The sequence below is a fragment of the Conger conger genome, chromosome 6 (assembly GCF_963514075.1).
Source record: "Conger conger chromosome 6, fConCon1.1, whole genome shotgun sequence".
Taxonomy (NCBI): Eukaryota; Metazoa; Chordata; class Actinopteri; order Anguilliformes; family Congridae; genus Conger; species Conger conger.
The window spans coordinates 17,708,583-17,728,641 of NC_083765.1; the positions used below are offsets into that span (position 1 = coordinate 17,708,583).

Here is a 20,059-nt window from a genome sequence, read left to right on the forward strand (position 1 = left end):
ATTCCCCCAGGCTCTTCACACGGTTGTGTCTGAGTCCATGCCCACATTAGGAACGCTGGAGCCCAGTCAGGCAGGAAGGTAGGGAGGCTGAGGGCCAGCTATTCATCCCCAGGGCAACCCTGCCGTGTGTGACCATCCCTGGCAGCACCAGGGCCCTGCAAGCCCATCCACCATCACACGATGACACTGACGTGGCGGTGCGACCTTTTCCTAATTCGCGACCTCCGGGGGCGAGACTTGGATTCGGAGCGGCACAGCGGCCCCAGCAGCAGCCAAAGGTAGAGGACCATACAGGCCCAACATGAAGACATCTTCACCCAGAAGGTGGACCAGCTGCCATGGGTGAAGGTCGTTTCCAGGACTGCTGACTCGTAGCTGGAGTGAAGAGAGGGGTGCAAATGTGATTACTTATTTGGGGAAAACCTTCCCTGATCATCTCCAAGCAATAGTAGATGCTTGGAAAATGTTTGTAGAGATGTATGTAATCCTCAAATGAAATCTGCTGTTCTGGGATCCATTTCCAACAGCTTTTTAGACACACTTTAATCGTAGTTTGTCTGCCCAGTGACTTACTGACCTGAACCAATTGGTGAGAGTCATCATGACATAGAGGGAGGCCAAGAAGAAGACAAAATGGAAGAAGAAGTAGCTGTACGCAACACGCTGGTTTTCATTGTGGATCACCTTCTGGCAGCCTTTACTCTCATTGTCCACCTGCAGCTCTTCCTCTAAAGATAGGAAACCAGTCAGAAAGCTAAAGCTACAGATAATATGACAAAGTACTTCTTTGTACTATATGAGAAAAGCCCTAATGTAAAAGGAAGTATTCACATAGGTATGCAATGCTGTTCTGTCAATTGCAAGATTGTCTCAAGTTCACACAAAACAAACATGCTGCTTCTTTTATGGCCTCCAGCCATTAATAGTATTATCAAAGAGAAAGATATGTTTCAGGTATGGGCTCACCCTCCTCTTGTTCTGGGCAGCAGAAACAACAGCTTGCTTTCTGTGAATAGAGGGAAAGAGGACAGGTGAGCAACCCTGGGTGGGTAAGCTATGAGTACATCACCTGAAGAACACATACAGTACAGTTTGGAACTCCAAACCCCACTCACAGACCCAGTAACCTTCAACAATCAACAGCAACAGAATTGTCCTGTTATAAATCTCTACCTGGAACTCATATCGATAAACTTTGATCATCCAGAAGGGGCCAAACATTTCTGCAAGATAAGAGGCTTCATTGCTGATAAAAGAAGCAAAAAAAAAAGCAATAGTTACTCTCAATCAGGTCAGGCACAGTGAAGATACAAGAAATATGCTCAAATATGCTCAAAAACAAGATATGGTCAAAAAAAAAGCTGGAGTAGTAGGACATAATTTTTGGTGCGCTATTGACAGTGGTAAATATGATTAGTCTTGATGGGCTGAATAGACTTTTTGTACCATTAAACATTATTTTGTTTACAAGTTCTAATTTTGTTTCTGTGCACCAAATGGAGTTGCGTTTTTGGGTGTATTTGGGTGTAACTGCCGTTTTGTGTGCACACCTACCATGCAAAGAGCACACAACAGTACATGATGGCTGCCCCGATGATGGCCACAGCGTTGCCCTCCTTCTGTATCCCATCTCGGCTCACGTTCGGGAAGCACACTGTGATGTTCTGCCCGTGGTACTCTACTGCAACCACACAGACATAACAATGACATTGGCTTCTCACCTGTCAAGCAGACATGGAGGGCTCCCATTTATCTATCAGTCTAATGCTTTTCAGGTCAACGTACTGCATCGCATGCCATGTAGTTACCCCTTGAGAAACATCATCTCCTGCTTTATGGAAGAAAAACACCTAGGCGTGAGGAGATAACATAGTCCGAGGAATGTGGAAGAAAAACAAATCTATTAAGACCACATGAATAGACCAGGTTCATACAGGTGTGTGTTTTTTCCCATCATTTCATATGATTATGCCTTCAGAGACATTACAGGAGATTATGTTTCCCTCAGTCCTGTAGGCAGAGTGGGCTGTCACTAGTAGTTTGAGTGAGCAAACTGCAGCCCTACAGTGTCTGTTATGTGGCGCCAGAGGTGTCAGACATGGGCCAGTGTGTGTGTGCTTGTCTGTGTGTCTCTCTCACATACAATTCCTGATGCCCCAGACCAACACACTGTCCCCCATCTCTGGCTTTCTGGAATTACCCTGGTGTGTCCTTGCTGGCCTTGCACTGGCAGGACAGGTACACACACAACAAGCCCTGGTGTTTTAGGGACAGGGTGGGAGGTACAAGGGGGTGGATTCCAGAGCAAAGCCATCCGAGGGTGCACACCAAAAACCTGGGCAACATGAAAACACCAGGTAATTACAGGGCGTAATGCATGCCACTCACACGCAAGTCAGGAATTCAAAACAAAACACCATAGCCACACAGCCAGACACTTCTCATTTGTTTTCAGATAATTTATAAGATATCAGTAAAGCAGTGGGATCTAAGAGTGTCTCTCCTCACCCTCCCAATTCTTAGCATCTTCTCAGTACTCAATCAGAGTGCAACATGACTAGGTGCATGAACACTGAGCACACTATCAATGTCTCAGTCAGGAACACTTCTGGAGCCAAACGGTATGAACAGAAAAATCATAGCACCCAAAGAACACGCGCTCACAGTGAGCAAAATTGTTATTGGTGAAAGCAAATTAGGATGACAGCTGTATATTTATTGCTCAAAAAACACGGTGTGTGTGTGCGGGAGAGCGAGAATTTGTGTGTGTTGAAAAGATGTTTTTATAATGGTGCATATTTCCTGAACAAGTTGAAACACAGGCTCACTCTGCCCCAGGACAGCACACCCGCCCTTCTCTGTACACTGCTGGAACACAACAGTTGGGCAGTAGTGTGGCCAGAAGCAGTGCCAGAAAGAGGTCAAAGCTCAACTTTAATAATCTATGTTTTACTGCCTGATGATTAAAAAATGCTCTTTGTTATGTTTGCATTGATGTTATGTGGTTAAACAACCACTGCACCCTGTTATCAGGCCCACCAGTGCAGCAATGGTGTTTAATTGAGCATGATGTTACCAGGTACCACAGGCAGAGACATTTCAGGAGTTAGAATAGCTGCTCAAATAATTTCTCCATTTTATTAAGAAATGGTTCAAGTTTCAGTGGACACGGTCAGTGCTCCCTTTATAGGAATCAGAGGGGTGGATAAGTCCTTCAGGGCTCGCCTCACTGTTCCCAGCCTGCTGGCCGCCCCACAGCTGAGTATCAACCACAAGCATGATGGTACATACAACATCAACCTTTTCCTCTCTGTCCCACACACACATACACACTTTAATTCACACAGACCTAGTCATAAGCAAACACCAGCTTGAACTAATTTCATGCAGAGAAGTGGAGATGACAGAATAGGGGCACGCTTGATGGATAGTATGAATTTTAATCAAGAAAAAATATGTACATATATCCAGATGAAGCAATGCCTCTATTGTTTGTTAACTGTGTTGTTGTTTCAGATATGTATGGTCTCTCAAACTGTGTCCCTTCTCACTTCATCCTGGGCATTGGTTGAAGCCACATAACACAAAACTGACTTGTCTGTATCCTCACCTGTACTGATTTCCTCCACAATCAGTCAAGTGAGCACCATACAGTCACATCAAACCTCTGTACTCATTTTCTCTTCTTATTTATCACTTTCTCACTTCTTTCTTCTTTGACTCTCTCAGGTTTGGTCTTGTGCTGTGTAATAACTCATTTCTCAGGCAAAAGGGCCAGTTTTATGGAGAAGACCTTTACATGTATAGACAGAGAGACTAGGCAGGACTGCATTTGGGAGACCAGTATACAGACTCAGGAAAATGTGTAAGAGTATGTAATGATACCACCAGCTTGGATTACCATGTTATTAAATTGTCATCTTATGCTGTGGGAATGTGAAATATCCTATCCCCCTCCCAAAGTCCATAATATAATGGAAGTGCATGTTAGCACAGGCAAGTGAGCACCCTTTCAACCCCAGAGCTGAACAGATCACGTGGATTAAAGTTAGCCCCCCGAAATGGTAGCAGGGGTACCTCTTTCTGGTGGACGGCTGGAGAGGGCAGAGAAAGTGAGGTACATGACGTAACAGCTGATGATGGAGGCCTGGAGGAGTCCAGAGCGCGGTTGTCCTGGAAACAACACCACAGAGTGAAAGGATCAGGAAGAGAGAACCTATATTTCAGATAAGGACCGCGCATACATCACAGTGTTCTGGACACATAAAGACAGAATGTACTGTACATTGCTGAATTGAGAGGTCATAAAGACCAAGTGCATGACAGAATGCACTGGTCATAGAGAAGGCATATACATCACAGAGCATGAAGGTCCAAAGATATTAGATAGCAGGAAATCACGGGAGGTGTATGGCGAGGGGTTCAGAAAGATGATATGTAAAAAGAAACTGTTCATAGGCGTGAGGAAGATACATTGAATATCTCTGAATGAGGGAGGGGTCCAACAGTTTCCACATCGCAGATGTAATGGATATAATAATTCCTACAGAGTAAATTAATGCAAGCCATTGAAGGAACATAGATAAGATCTTGACGCATACAGGTGAAAGCCCCTGGAGCATAAAGCATTGGTGTACAGTAAATAATATGAAAAATGTCAGAGTGATTACATCATGTTTTTTCTGACTGGTCCATTTCATCTTTGTATTTGACACATTTATCTACAAGAAGTAGCCTATGGCTCATAGGATGTTTGCTTAACATGGAATCTCCTTTTACTACAAAGTACATGAAAGACAAGACGTATAGTGTACTACTTCAACGCAGTGTTCCTCAAAGCTTCTTCCTGTGTGTATGCCTGTGTTTGCATGCATGGATATGTGTGTGGGTGTGTCTGTGTCACAATGTATGTGTGTGTGTGCATGCCTGCATGAGAATGTATTGTGTGTGCATGTGTATTTGTGTGTGCACGTGCGCGTGTGCGTGTGTGTGCACATGGGGTGAATGTTTGTGAGAGCAGGAGAAATGGCCACTCACTTTCCTGCACACAGGGTGTGACAGCGATGAAGGACATGAGGCCGCACATGCCCAGGTTGGTCCACAGCAGGACCCTGTTCAGCTGGCAGGCAGCTGGGTGGGTGTACAACTTGTACATGAAGGTGAAGGCTCCTGTGGCGATGGTGTAGAAGCCCAGGGTGGCGCACAGGACCGCCAGGTACCATCGCCTGTCCTCAGCAGCTCCTGTCAACCTGAACGAACAGCCCAACCACGCTCCTGAAGCACACTCCACATACCTGGCCGCAGATGAGCCCCTCATACATTTTGTCTCCATTACTTGGCACAAAAATACTCACATACTCACATTACAGAATCAAACTGCTAAGACCCCATGACACCTCTAAGAGGATTCCTCGAAGCGTATGTTTGAGTTGGAAGGGGTCCAAACGCCAAAAAAGCTTCTGTACATTTGAAAGCTGGATGGAAGGGTACATTACAGGGTGACATCTTCAAGCACGGCATGGAGTTTATGGTAACATCTGGGAGCAAGCTGTCTGTGCGGGCAGATGAGCATGTGAGCAGAAAGCGTGCAGATCACGTAGGCAGCAGTAGTAAAGGAGGCCCTCTCCCAAAGGCAGACATTTTGTTTAAATCCATCCAAGTGATTTATCTGATGGCTGTCCAGAAGGGGAGCTTGGAGCTGTTCCAAATGTGTCCACAGACCGCAAAGGGTGCTACAGCCACAAGGGGGCGGATGGGCAGGACTGCTGATGGGACAATCGGCTTGTGCCCAAAGCATGCTGCTCCAGCAGGTAAGGAGAAACTGTGGGCTAAAGTATAGTTATGCTCCGCAAAGTACCACCTTGCACCAGATGTGCAGGGACATCCATCTGTGGAGGATACTCCCACAGGCCTGGATGCCTGGAGTACAGTACACAGTGGACTCTTTGACTGCAAGTTATTATGGAAAGATCCCTCATTGGGCCGCCCAATATCGCATACTGAGCTACTCAACTACAACCACCCCTCCCCCCTCCCCCTCCCCAACACACACACACACACACTTCCATCTCCTCTCACCAGTTCTTATTCCAGGTGTGAGCGAATGCTGTGATCAGGACAAGCTGTATCAGGATGAAGGCAAAACCGCCTGCTACACCGACATAGTGCCAGGCTGAAACAGACAGACAAGGAGAGACAGAATAACCATCTGATGACCTGTAGCCGATCCCATATCCTGCAGGAGGCCTGAGACACTCTACAGGCACCAGTGCCGTTAGTGTCTGCATTCAACAAGATTTATAATACCCAAACAAGCTAAATCCAAACCACAGCGATTTAGAGTACTGCCAAATATAACTTGAGAAGGCTGGCTGATTATGCTCCTATAGTTTACAGCAGTGTTCCAGCAGTGCCACCTACTAGTATCCTGGTGTAAGTGCATAACAAAATCCATCCTAAATACTGTATATGTGGCATAATCCCAGAGGTGTGAAAAAGCAGACTAAAGAGAATAGAATATACTGTCGAAGTATGGCTGAACATAGATATTTAACAGATGTTAAAGTTGTGACCTCATTCAGCTGGAATGTGAAAACTATGCCGCTTTTGAACAGAAGTAGAAGTAAACATGAGTCTCTATCAGCATTCCAGACTTATGGTATTAGACCATGAAGAGGCAGTGCTATCAGCAGCTGGTATCAGCTTCACCACGGACTCTATCGCAACATGTCAAAAGGCGGCTCATAAGGGTCACCTCATCAGATAAGCTACATGCTACAAAGTTTTCTGAGATAGCATTGTGCTTTGTGGATCCTTATGGCCCTCCTCAGTTTTTATCTTTGAGAATTCAACACACCCCAGTACAAAATGTTTCTAAGTAAGACTGTAACCTGGAACCATAGACCACATAAATCTTTGCTTTGTATGTATTAAATGTATTCTGTATTCCAATATTAGCCTGTATGTGTGTCTGTGTGTGTTTTCCTTACCATGTAGGAAGGATTCTGTTGGGATGAAGAAGGCAGCAGAACACATCCCTAAAAGGGTAATGAACTTCAGACACCAGAACCTGCAGCAAGAAAGGGGGGCATAGGAGAGTCAGCGACCCACGAAGCATATGAAGATGCTGGAATGCAGCATAATGTATGGGGAATGGATGAAACATGAATTTGTGGAACAGATGGATAAAGCGATGTCACTGTACAGCCCCACTCCCGGGGAGAGGGGACTGGCAGCTTGGAGGGCAGCGTGTGGGCAGAGTTCTCATCTGCCAGGAGAATGACATCCACACCCACCTGCTCAGGTTTTGTGCCCAGGTTTGGATATAAGTATGGAACAAAAACGGGGCATTTGCCCAACACCTACTGTGTTGATAAAGCCATATTGACATGTTCCCTTGGGTTATTTTTTAAATTTCTATTTAATATCTCAAAATATTGTCAGACTGGGAGACTCCTAATAATGATCAGAAGATGCTTTTGATTCCTATATATATTTAGCTTTTTTCAATCACAACAAATTAAGTTTTCTGGTCTAATTTGACTTAATTAATTTTTTTCTTTTGAACAATTTGTAATTCCCCATTTTGGAACAATCGATCAATCAATCAATCTTTTCTATTTTTTGGTCTTTTCTATTATATTAACTATTAAAGCTCCAATTTCTTGTTTCTCATATATTTTTTAGTTTTCATTAAAAAATACATATTCCTTGATTCCTTTGTGAATCGGGGACAAATTAATTGCCATCATAAAATATGGGATGCTAGGGTGGAATGTTAAAAAAGGCATTAGGAACCACAAAATGTGATTTCATATCTATCATGCTTTGGAATTGGGATGTGGGGTGATATCCTGATTGGCTGGAGTACTGACCCATTGTGGATGAATGCGCGGAAGTCTTGGCTGGACTTGACGTCGATGAGAAAGAGCGCCATCATCAGGTGGAAGCAGGCAGTGCCAAAGCACACTCTGTAAACCGCTGAGTACCCCACCAGCATCTCACAGTCCCCACCCCCTCTGGCCTGGTCACACACCAGAGTAAAGAAAGGCACCTGAAATACAGAAAAACCCTGTTCAACCACGAATGCTGCGCACTTGCATGTTTTCACGGTGGGGGATTAACAGGACCTTTATTGAACATGACTTGATGCTGTGAATGGCAAAGCTTGTCGACTGACAAATCAGGGGATTTACAGAATAAAAAAGACAAGGGAGCAACTGTCTGGAAAGCCCTTCTCTGCAGATGACTTCTGGCCACTGAATGATAGTGTCCCCTCGTTCCTTGCAAAGTGATGCCACAGTGAAGCCACTCACATTCTCTCTCACGGTTTCAGTCACAGTCCTGGACAACATGAGGCACGAGACAGCACAGGCCAGGATGTGGAACAGAATGTACATGACCCGCGTGCTGGTGGAAGACTTGACGGGAGGACAGAAGGAGCAGCACAGAGAGCACGGGGCAGGGCCGCAGCAGCAACATATCTGTGAACCAATGAAGAAGAAGAAGAGTCAACAAACTGTTTCAATAGCTTTTATTCAAGGCTCAGCATCACATCACTAACATTTAATAAGCTTAAATATAGAGTTAGTGTTACGGTTACAGCACTTCTTATTTCATAATGAAAATCTGAAATGTCTTCCTCGGGGTAACCTTAATGAAATACGACTCTACTATTACTGCGTAAGTAATATACACTCAGTGAGCACTTTATTGGGTATTTATTAGACTTATTTTATTCTTCTGCTGCTGTCGCCTATGCACTTAAGAGGTTTGATGTGTGTTCAGAGATGTTCTTTTGCACACCACTGTTGTAATGTGTGGTTATTTGCATTACTGTCACCTTCCTCTCAGCTTTGACCAGTCTGGCCCTTCTCCTCTGATCTCTGCATATCTGCATGCCTTAATTAGCAACAGCATTATGCGTTCTCCAAGAATTACACAAAGGATCAATAAAGCTTTTTTGATTTAAAATGTGAACCTTCAGCATTTTACATACAACTACAATTGTGTCATTAAACAGCCACAACAGGGAAACTTGACCAAAGCAATCAAAGGCCTATTGGTGGTATATTCAGTTCTTAAGCAGATCGGTCTTGATATCAAACAGGGGCACAAACAGGAGGGGAAAGGGATTCATTTCGATAGCAGCAGCATCTGGATGTCTCTCCTGTACCAGGATGGCAGGCTGGAAAAGGACCAAACAGCTCTTATCCTGATATAAACCCAGAGGCATCACTAGGCCTGGGCCAGACCAAATCCAAGGCAATTCTCTTAATAACCAAAACATTCTACAGATTAAAATGAGACTTCCAATCTTTATTGCTCCAGTTTATGAAGGCACGTTGTATTTCCAACAAAATCCAGGTGATTTATTTGCCAATATGTGCATGTTAGCAGTGGCATGATAACAAACCCTCACAACAGTGCATCGTCCCAACAGATTCATACTTTTACCTGTTATTTATGTCCTGCCTGTACACAAAGGCAGCTACATAACTTTACAGAAAATTACAATTATCATTGAATCATTGCAAGCTAATTTAAGTGAATTTGTTTCACCAATTCACCCTGTGAAATTTCACCCTATTTTGAAAAACACAACAAAACAGACCTAAACACCAAAATTCTCCATCTGGATGAATAGATTATGAGTCTTTGCAAAACTTGATTTGTGTGAACTCACAATGCCTTTTGTGTCATGTTTGGACCATGAAGGAAATTTCCCAGAAGAAAATATAAGTATGATACCACACCTAACTCTGAATCAATGCAGTTCAAGGTAAACCTCATAAGACATTAGAAAGTCTATTATATGTGACATGCAAGAAAGCAAATCACCTATTGGAACAATATTTCTTTCCTTATGCCCCACGACAGTCCCACTTATCCCACTTATGCCAATTTGTCAAAACTCTTGGGTCCAACAGGTATACTGTGAGATTCAGACAAAGTGGTGCAGACAACATGAAAAGAACGAGACAATTTTTTTACAACCAGATACACAGAGGCACACAGAATACAATGATGAAATGCATATAATCCTTTTCTAATAAAAAGCAGTCGCTGGTCTATGTGGCATTGTCATCTTCGATAGTAAACACTACAAACTCCCATACTAATACCTCACTGAAGCATAAGATTAAGTAATAATAGTGTTAACAACTGCCCCCCCCCCCCCCCTCCCCCCCTCCACACCTGCATGCAAAAACTCAGATCTCATCATGCTACCCAGCACAGTCCTCTAGTGTGCCCCCCAGGTCAACATCTGACCTAGAAAGCATCCCATTCATGTCTCTTTTTAAACAGGTTTGACTCTCACCTGATAGGCCAACATGTTGAGGAAGTACTTGCTGAGCCTGGTGCGCTAGAGAGATTGAACTGTTGACATTTTAAGTTCTCTGTGGAGTTCAGTCAAGGTCCTTGGTAAAACTCCTGCATGGCTTCTGATACTATTTGCATTGCCGACGACAGGTCAGGCATTACGACGGGCCCACAAGCAAAGACTATCCTGCCAGTCTGCCTCATAAATGTGTGTCCTGTCCTGTGGCACTCAAGATGCAGAATTCCTCTGAAGTGGACTCTCACAGAGCAATCTTCCATCTGCCTGGGCAGGTTACCTTCAGGGCTCGTGGAGAGGTCATCTGTCACTTTCCCAACATCACTGAGATCCTGATCTGAGATACAGGCCCCCCCACTGTGCAAGGGCCCATGCTTTGTCCACAACAGTGGAAAAACACATTTCCCTCTGTGTCCTGTGCTCTGTGCGCTAATGCATTCCGCAGTCTGTGGGACAGTCAATCCAGCGCCTGTGTGCTGGCGTGTCACTACGTAAATCTGCCCGGAATGAGTCAGAGTGCCCAGCCCTCCCCTCTGCCCCGCACTACCAGGGGAGATTAGCCGCAGAGGACAGCACTGTGCATTGGTCCATCTGTCCCCCGCCACCCCGCCCAGACGCAAGATAGCACGGGGGACCAATCGTACAATAGGATTTGGCTGAGGACTTAATCGGTTTCAGCAAAGTAATGGAATTACTTCCAATGATGTGATTTTACATGTTTTTGTGCTCAGAGGAGCACAGTTTTCCTCGTCCTTGTACTTACGCCACCCTGCTCCGGTGTTTCTACCCAACTGTCATCTTTGCAATAGGGAAAGAGGCCACAGCCATAATCCCATCATTACACTAAGACTCATAACTATGTCAGAGGAAGGACACACGGACAATGCCATTCTCAGAGAGAAGGGATTATTATTCATAATAATAAAAACAATCATAATAATCAGAACCTGAATTTATTTTTACAACACTTATTTTACAATGAAAAACTTAAATTGCTTTCAAGGGCTAACCTAGTGATATGAAATGAAACACTACACTACACACTAGTAATACAGCTGAAATGATAGTGCTGCAGATTTTTCATCACTTTAAGTCACATCTGTTTCTGCTCATTGTGAGTTCTTTTTGCAAAGCTCATAAACAGTAACACATGAAGAGATCTATTATTCTGTCCCCACTGATTTTATTTACAGGACTTTATTACTCCATTCTGTGCATCTTCAGAGAATGCTCATCAGTTCTGCTTTTCTAATAAATGTAGACGTCAGCTGCTAATTCAATTCAACAAGATTGTTATTTATTCACCGAAAGGGTGATTCTTATCAGACAGGATAAAGAATGATTAGTACCAGTGCAAATCACAACAGCTTGATACCCAGTACAGCACATTCATTTGTGCGTGTCTGTGTGTGTGTGTGTGTGTGTGTGTGTGTGTGTGTGTGTGTGTGTGTGTGTGTGGATGTGCTTCAGTCTAAAGCCATACACCAAAGCAACCTGATGAATGAGGATTTGACCACCCATGGCCTTTGCCATTAACACACACTTTGGGCTTAAAGGCTGAAACTGAGGCTTAACAGGGAGTTGAGAGTAAACAGGGTGAAGATTATATTTGGGTCATTGTGTATGGAGATGCGCAGGCAGGATAATCCCAGAGTCTTTGTGTGTCTGCCTGGAACAGGGTGACCTTCACATTCATTCAGTCTGAGACTGTAGAACCACACTCCAGCATGCCTGAGCCAGTGCCTGTACCACTCTCTCCAGTCACACTGACAGCCCTGCTGCTCCAGGGTCTCAGCATCTCCTGAGCTCATAAACACAGTGTCATCACCTCGCACTGCGCGTTTCTCATTCACATTTCTCTCTGGCCCTTGAGTGACTCTGAAAGGCTGTTTGTAAGAGTGGGGGCGAGTGAGAAATGACTTTCAGCACCACGGCTAGACAAGACTATCTAAAGACAGGCTGAAACAAGTTTAATCTGTTCATCACATTTTTCACAGCCCTTGGAGGTTAAGGAAGCAGCTTGGACAGTTTCAGAGTTTGACCAAGTGGCTGATGTCCAATACAAAAACACAAAATTGGTCAGATTTCTTTTCAAGCAAGAATGTGTTATGTTATTAGCAGATATTATTTCCATTATTTTGTAAGATAATTAAACACAAGGAAGCACCAGTCTATTGCAAAAGGCAAATATATCACAAGAGGTAAAACATTGAAAGCACATTTATGACTGATAACAATAACAAATCATTGCAATGCAACATATCAAGAAATGCCTGTAAATCTATGTGCATGCAACTATTTGAATATTATACACCACATGCTCGTCTCTGTTCAATATTTAATACAACATGGATTTATTTCCTGAAACCCCCAGTTACCCGGTCAGCAGCAGGCTCCCCCGACCCCTGACCTGAATAAGGAGCTTTGAGATAATGAAGAAATGAATGAGAGGTTTCACACTGACGGCTGATTGAACAAGCTAAGAGCAGGAAGTAGCAGCAGAATACAAGGCCTCGTCAAAGATTAAGCATTTTAATGATGCCAGCAACATTCTGAAAGACATAGCACTTGGAACAGTACATGTTTTATGATGTTAGCCTCATCCAGAATTTGCTACAAGGAAGGATGCCCTGTTCAGAGAATGTTAGGGAGCATCACATTTCCTTGATTTCTTTTTAGTACCTACCTCTGAGGCAAAACATTTTTTTTAGTTAATGATATGTTAGGAAATGTCATTGTCTGTTAAAATAAAAAGAAATCAAAACTGCAAGTGACTCTCTCAACATAACACAGCTAATTGTTAGCAGAGCTAGAAAGCAGAAAAAGACAAGAGACTGTATTTTGGGCTGCCGTTTCCAGCTCACAAAGGAAGAGTTCAATCTTACGTCTTTAATCTCCTGTTGCTTCAATCACGCAATCATGAAGTCATATAAACCAATTAGAGGATCTTGTATTTAAGTTAACCATACTGAGTGTTAGGAAGACATTCTCTCTTTCAGAGCCACACATACACCCAGACGAATGTTCCTTTTCTGGATGTCCTAGACCTGCAGCCCAGTGAATGGTGGACAGTAAAGACTTGCCAAAGTCTTGCCATTTTCTTCTGCTGCTGAATCAGTCAATCAATGCATCAACCAATAAATATTACAATGTCTCAGTGCCATGTAAATGTATCACTTTCACTTGAAATTCATTGCTCTTACTGTTTTTAAATGTTGGAAAATGAAACCCCAAATGATTGATAAATCAATTCCCCATATAAACCCCTTTTTGTAAAAAAAGGTTCTGAGAAATCTATTAAGGTGTTCGATACACAGACATACAGTATCAGTATTAAAGACCAAAACATATGAAGAAATGCTTGCCACACACACGCACAAACAACACAATAGGTATCTGTAGATAATCGTCTGAATTTAGGCACTAATCCAGTGACATGTTGGGATTTATGTATATCCATTTATAAATAAAAATAAATTGATTTCAGTGATTAGATGAGGCCTATCCCCAGCGTCCTTCGTGCCAGAGCTGGATTATTTCATATAGCCACATTTCAACATTAATCTTCATTAAAATCCAAAATCACATCTGAAATTGTAATTGAAATGTAAACAGACATTGACTCTTAATTCTCCATCACACCATCACAGAATACATGTATTCCTGTCTAGAATGCCTGTGAGCCTGCTATGTTTCCCCTCTGAGCTATAGGTGCATTGATAGTAGGATAGCTTTTGCCAGAACACGGTAGCTGTGGTCCCTTCCTAGGCACAGACTGTGTACTACAAAATGTACTGGAAACATCCGCTGAGTATCACTCAGTCAAGTAAGAAATTGTAGAGGAAATTTGCCAATAATGTTCCAAATAAATGTTTTGAAATTACACTGAACATTGTTACCATGTTAGTATAGGTAGGTAGTAGTATTTTCGTAGGCTATAGGTAGATATGTACAGTATCTATCAATTAACCAAACTATATCTACATTGTTTGTCACTCTGGATGAGACCAATCTCACAATGAATGTAACGTGAAAAGAAATGTAATCTGAATTACAACCTGGATGAACTGTGGCAACTTATTGTTTTATAACTAATGTTGAATATTAGAAGAAAGGAACATTAGAAGAAAGGAAAAGCTGCTATGCTTTTAAAAAGCATAGCAGCAGACGGTAGTAAAGCTGTTGACAGTTGGTCCTACCTGGGCCCGGACACAGCGACGCATCACTTTCCACACTGATCCAGGGTGCCAGGAAAAAGGTCCAGATCCACAGGCTTTCAGCAATCAGTCGTACACCAAGATGAAAGGGTTAGCTTTGGGACAGCAGAAGCTGGCTAGCTCTAGCACCATCCCTGCTGATACGATATTGAAGACATATACACTACTGAGGACAAGTATCCTGGCTGAAAGAGGAGTTGGATTAAAGGAAGAAGCCTTTATCAAGAAAACAGGATTGATTTTTCAAAGCAAATTACAGACGAGTCAAGGGATTGGGCCACATTGGTGGTGGAAACAGCCCCTTCAAAGTAGCCTACAGGGGAAAGTTCCTGATCACAGTGACATGCCTTTCATTAAGACCTGGTAAACCTCTTAAGGACCAAAAATAGTGAGGAAAGATCTTACTCCTTAATCCAGCCTCACACATCTAGATTTCCACAAAAGCGATTTAATAAGAAACCCTGGAAGGTCCTGTCTGCCCACACTAGCCAAATGGAATATAACTTGGCAGTACATATGTACATTAGTTCCCTAATCAGCTATGTGGAGAGATACCTAGAACTGATGCTTCTATTTTCCTAACAGAGCTTTGGTTACAAACAATATTGTACTTAGGACGACTGTGATTATCCACATAGTAGAACACAGGAACATTGCTGCGCTATGGTAGTGATGTAAAAAAGGATGCAACTTTGGATGCCGTGTAGCCTGTGCCATCTAGTGGTGGATATCTAGTCATGTTCAATTGTGTAAAGCATTTCACAGTTAAATGAAAAGATGTCTGCTTGATATATTATTCCAATGTAGAAAGATTCTGTTGAAGAAGCGCATATTGGATATACCTTTAATATAATGATTCCCAAACTCCCTGGAGCACCCCTGTGTATGCTGGTTTTCGTTCCAACCCCAATTGCCATCTAAGAATTTTTACAAGCTGTTAAATCTTTCTTAATTCGCTGCTCTTCACCTTAAAAGGATTGTTTACTTTGAACCACATTATGCCAGAAATAGCATAGCAATTGCACAAAGAATAAACTTACCATGTTATTGTGGTTAGTGCACCATCTTGTGAACAATTACATACGAGTAGGTAATAGATTACTCTGTGCTCTCTCAACTACCTAATTAATTAGGTAGTTGACCATGTGTTTAATTTCATTTTTCCTTTTTCTTTTTACCTGAACCATATCAATACAATGGACGTTCACCATGTCATTTGTTTCGCCTTTGAATTCATGGTTAGTTTTGGTGGACAAGTGTCCACACTTAATAATGTACAATAATGTATATATAGCTACAGTATCTGACAAAATGTGGTTTAAGAGGGTAAATTAATCCCTTGAAACATGAACTGCATTTAAGAAATTAGCAGCATATTAAAATGTTTGGATTGCAATTGTGGTTGGAACAAAATCCAGCATACACAGGGGTACTCCAGGACTGAGTCTTGGGAACACTGTAGGCTATATTATGGCACATGACTGCTTAGAATATAGTGCTCATTTTCACACAGGAGTGAGAGGGAGACCCCGACAGACACAGTCGAGTGCAGTTTGAGAGAGCACATGGGCAATGTGGTGGAATCACTGGTCACCGTGACAAACTGAGCACAGTTTGAGAGAACACATGGGCAATGTGGTGGAAGCACTGGTCACCCTGACAAACTGAGTGCAGTTTGAGAGAACACATGGGCAATGTGGTGGAAGCACTGGTCACCGTGACAAACTGAATGGGAAGGAAGAGCAAGTTCATGGTCTCAACAGCATAAGGTGTAGGCAATAACAGGAAGCTGTCTGTAATTTCAGTTATTCCATCTCTGGTACATGCGTCTAAAAGTTTGACAAAATGGACTAGATGGGGAATGTGTTTTCAGTGCATCTAGTCTTGACAAAACACATGAATGGAAAGAATATCACTGAAATACTTTTTTCATTTTAATGTCACTCAATAAAAGTTCACAACTTTCAGCGGCTGTTACAAGAAATTATTTACAAAGAAATGCATCACATATTTAACAAAAAGGGACAAACACTGTGGAAAAATCAGAAGATTGTTTCTTGGATATCGATCTAATTAGAAAACGGTACTTTTGCTGCAATGCTATGAAACGGTTTTATATTTACTAAGAATGTACAAAATGAGAATTGTCTTGGACTGAAAACCCTCTCTCTACAGTGAAATTTATCTTCAGAAATGCAGTGCAATTTGAGTGTTAAGCAGTTAAGCATTGATAGGTGATGTAGTCCGAGTTGAGGGTAACCAAGCTTCCAGTATGAATGAGCTGGAAGGAGCCATGCTCAGATTCAGTCACAATAGTATCAAGTTATTGTGTCCCACTTCATCAGGGCTTCCGCTCTGCATCACTGCGATTTAGGTTTTCCTCTGCTTTTGCACAGATGGACGATCAAACACATCCCTCACGCCCCCTGCCTTCTGTTTGAAGAACTTGCTGTTTTGTGCACTCTCTTGAGCCCAAGCAGAGTCAAATGAAGTGGTGTCCTGATCCACCAAGTGCGTGTACTTGGTACGCCCAGAACGACCAAAGTTCTTGACCTGAGATTCAGCAATGAGGTTACAATTAGTTTTCAATGAACAATACCAGATCTTTACACCATATAAAAACTGTTACGTATAAAAAGTGCTGTAATTTCTACTTGGGGAAACCATAACAGTATTTAATAGAATCCGAAAATCAGAACTTTAACCATGTGTTAAATACAGAGCCAAATCAAGAAGAAAAAAAAAATGAGTGAAATCATCCACACGTCACAATTATTTAACCGGAGTGGCACTGCAACCAGTACGTTGTTCAATAGTGTGCTAACTGAGCAAAATCTGGGGCACCCCCTTTCAACTGAAACCATATGACTTCTGACCAGTCAACTCAGTAAGACACCTGGGAGACTCAAACTTTTAACATTTTATAATGAGACTCAAGCTGACCTGCATGACTTTGGGCAGAATGGTCTTGTTGAAGTGGTCCTCCAGGGTGGGAGCACTGAAGTCTCTCTTGAAGACATCCTGCTCTTCATCCTATTGAATATTAAAACAAACACATTACAGTAAGGTCAAAAAATACAACCATACATACAATATACTCATCCAGCCTAACAAATGTCTTATGTGAATCTGCATTTCTTACCATGAAGAAGGCTCCTCTGTGGTAGTACTTCTGGAGGAACTTGTATTTGCCCTTGCTGGCTTTGTTGGTGATGACTTTGCCATTGTTGCGAAGCTCTGCCCTGCGCTCCTCCTCTGTGAGATTGTGGAATCTTTCAATCTCACTCTTCTCTTTCTCCATCCTGAGGGGAAAAAAGGCACCGTCAGTCAAATCAGTCAAGACCAATGGAATTCCAGTGCAAAACCACCATACATCTGTTCTGTTTCAAAATAGTCCACTTCTGTGAGAAATTCAATAAATGCTTTAATATTTATGATTTGATGAGAGAATGGCAGGGCCAGTACGCACGCTTCTCGACACTCGCGATCCCGCTTGATCCTCTTCAGCTCCCGGACCTTCCAGGCCTCGTACTCCTCCTCTTCATTCTCTCCGTCCGTGTCCAGGGCCTCCAGTGCAGCCAGTGTGCGGCGGTTCTCCTCAAACTCCTTCTTGGCCTCCTCCTCCACGATCTTCAGGGTGTAGCGGCGTCGCTCCTCCACCTGCTTTTTGGCCTCAGCCTCCAGCTCCTTCTGCTTCACCTCCTCTGCCTCTCGCTCAGCCACGGTCACTCTGTCCTTCCTGACAAATAGGAGCAGGATAAGGACACCATCAACTCTTCCACTGCCTGCGCACCATCGTTTCTAACATACCATTTATGGTAACTATGCCAGCATTATAATTTTATTCTTTTTCTTCCAGAAATAAAAACAACACTCCTTAAAGACAATATGAAGATTCACATTCACAATTTGCGCACAGTGGGTAGATTCACATTTCAAGGCGTTCCGTACTTGCGGATGAAGACGGGCTTGAGCCGGGGCTCCGCCTCGTCCTCGCTGTCTGTATACTCCTCATACTCTGACTCAGATTCAGACTCCTCCCCTGACTTGCCCTCCTCCTCCACCTCCATGATCTCCATGTCTTCATTCTTCCGCTCCTGTGCTCGCTGCCGCATCATCGCACGGCGCCTCTCAATTTCCTGCAACCCAAAACCAGACACCGGAACTTCGTTTCATTCTAAGCCTCTTGTTTTGGTGCTGCCAACAAAGTGGAGGGGTTGTAACAGTGGTTATTTTTATTGGCCTTACCACCAAAACAGCATTGTTTTTGCTGAAATTGACACCCCTGTCCTGCTCACCTCGTCATCAATCTCTTCCTCCTCCTCTTCCTCTTCTTCACTGCTCTCCTCACGTTCAGGGTGCCAAGTCCCCTCATCCGACTCCTCGCTCTCCACCATAAGCTCTGGCTCGGCGATCTGCCTGTGCCGTGCCAACCTTAAAGACAGATGGTGACAAGGCAGAAGCATTATTATAGGTAGACCCAGAACAAACAGCAAAAACTAAAACTTCAGTCTCACAAAGTACATCTGTAGATGAAGCAATAAGCAATACCTTTCCTCCACATCCTCCGAGACGCGGTTGAGCAGGCGTTTCAGGCGAGGGTCTGACACCTCTTCCTCCTCAAGCTCCAGCTCTGGCTCAGCCTCCTTACCCTTCTTCCCAAACTGGAAATCCTCCTCTTCCTCATCCGATGACTCCATGGGGGCATAGTCAGGACGTTTACCTGACACATATCGCTTCACCTTCACCTTTTCCATAGAAATCTCGCCTGAGAAACAACCACATTGACAAAAAATGTAACATGTTATGAAAAGTATGACATGCACATCAGCGACGTTGTAGACACAATTCGCCACCTGTTCCTCATTCATTTCATACGTTTGACCTATTACATACATTTTTTTTAATCATAATGCAACTAGCCAGATACCAAGTGCCTTTAACAAGAAGATAACATAACTTAGCTAAGTTAAGTTACTTCAGTGCCAACAAATTCCCAACTTCGCGAATGAAATAACTCTCTGGCTAGTGCCATAATATAAGAACAGCGATATTAGTACTCATGTGTGTCAGTGCAGTATAATACACATGTGATTTTAAGACAGTGTTTCTCAGGGAATACGTAGTGCTAAACTGGGAAGCTAGCAAGTAAAATGGTCCGCAGGTCTTGGGCCCTTGTTAGCAGCAGGCTAACATCGCGCTTGTTCTCACCTTTCTCATTTCGCACCGGCACAGCTCCAGCTGTGGATTGGATCGGCGGCTGCTTCATGTTGAGAGCGTTCTGTCCGGACATGATTGACCGGCTGAAAAGGCAAAAACGTATAGAGAAATCTAGCAAGCAACGTTTCACCTTAGTCTTTAGCCTACCAGCTAACTCGATGGCTGTTTACGGTTTGTGTTTTCCAGACCGGAAATACATCCTTTGTTACCGGATCTCGGTAGCGCTCCCCCTAAAACAAGAACAGTAACAGGAAGGTTCCTAATTTTTAGATTCAGGTTACCC

General features: G+C 43.2%; 2 protein-coding genes across 2 annotated transcripts; both read right to left on the reverse strand.

Annotated features, from left to right (window-relative positions):
- Positions 1-173: 173 nt before the first annotated feature.
- serinc4 (serine incorporator 4) lies at positions 174-10,390 on the reverse strand. The gene is given in 12 exon segments (XM_061247006.1): positions 174-375; positions 578-728; positions 967-1,006; positions 1,174-1,246; positions 1,555-1,681; positions 4,078-4,173; positions 5,038-5,249; positions 6,079-6,172; positions 6,990-7,069; positions 7,875-8,053; positions 8,316-8,483; positions 10,322-10,390. Coding segments are annotated over 12 exon segments (1,491 nt in total).
- A 6,078-nt stretch (positions 10,391-16,468) lies between these two features.
- On the reverse strand, positions 16,469-20,006 carry mfap1 (microfibril associated protein 1). The gene is made up of 8 exons (XM_061246262.1): positions 19,768-20,006; positions 19,108-19,324; positions 18,855-18,990; positions 18,508-18,695; positions 18,026-18,295; positions 17,699-17,858; positions 17,500-17,589; positions 16,469-17,109 (listed from the first exon to the last, which is right to left on the reverse strand). Exons 1-8 carry the CDS (start codon positions 19,847-19,849, stop codon positions 16,927-16,929), a joined length of 1,326 nt encoding a protein of 441 aa, XP_061102246.1. The 5' UTR covers positions 19,850-20,006; the 3' UTR covers positions 16,469-16,926.
- Positions 20,007-20,059: the final 53 nt, after the last annotated feature.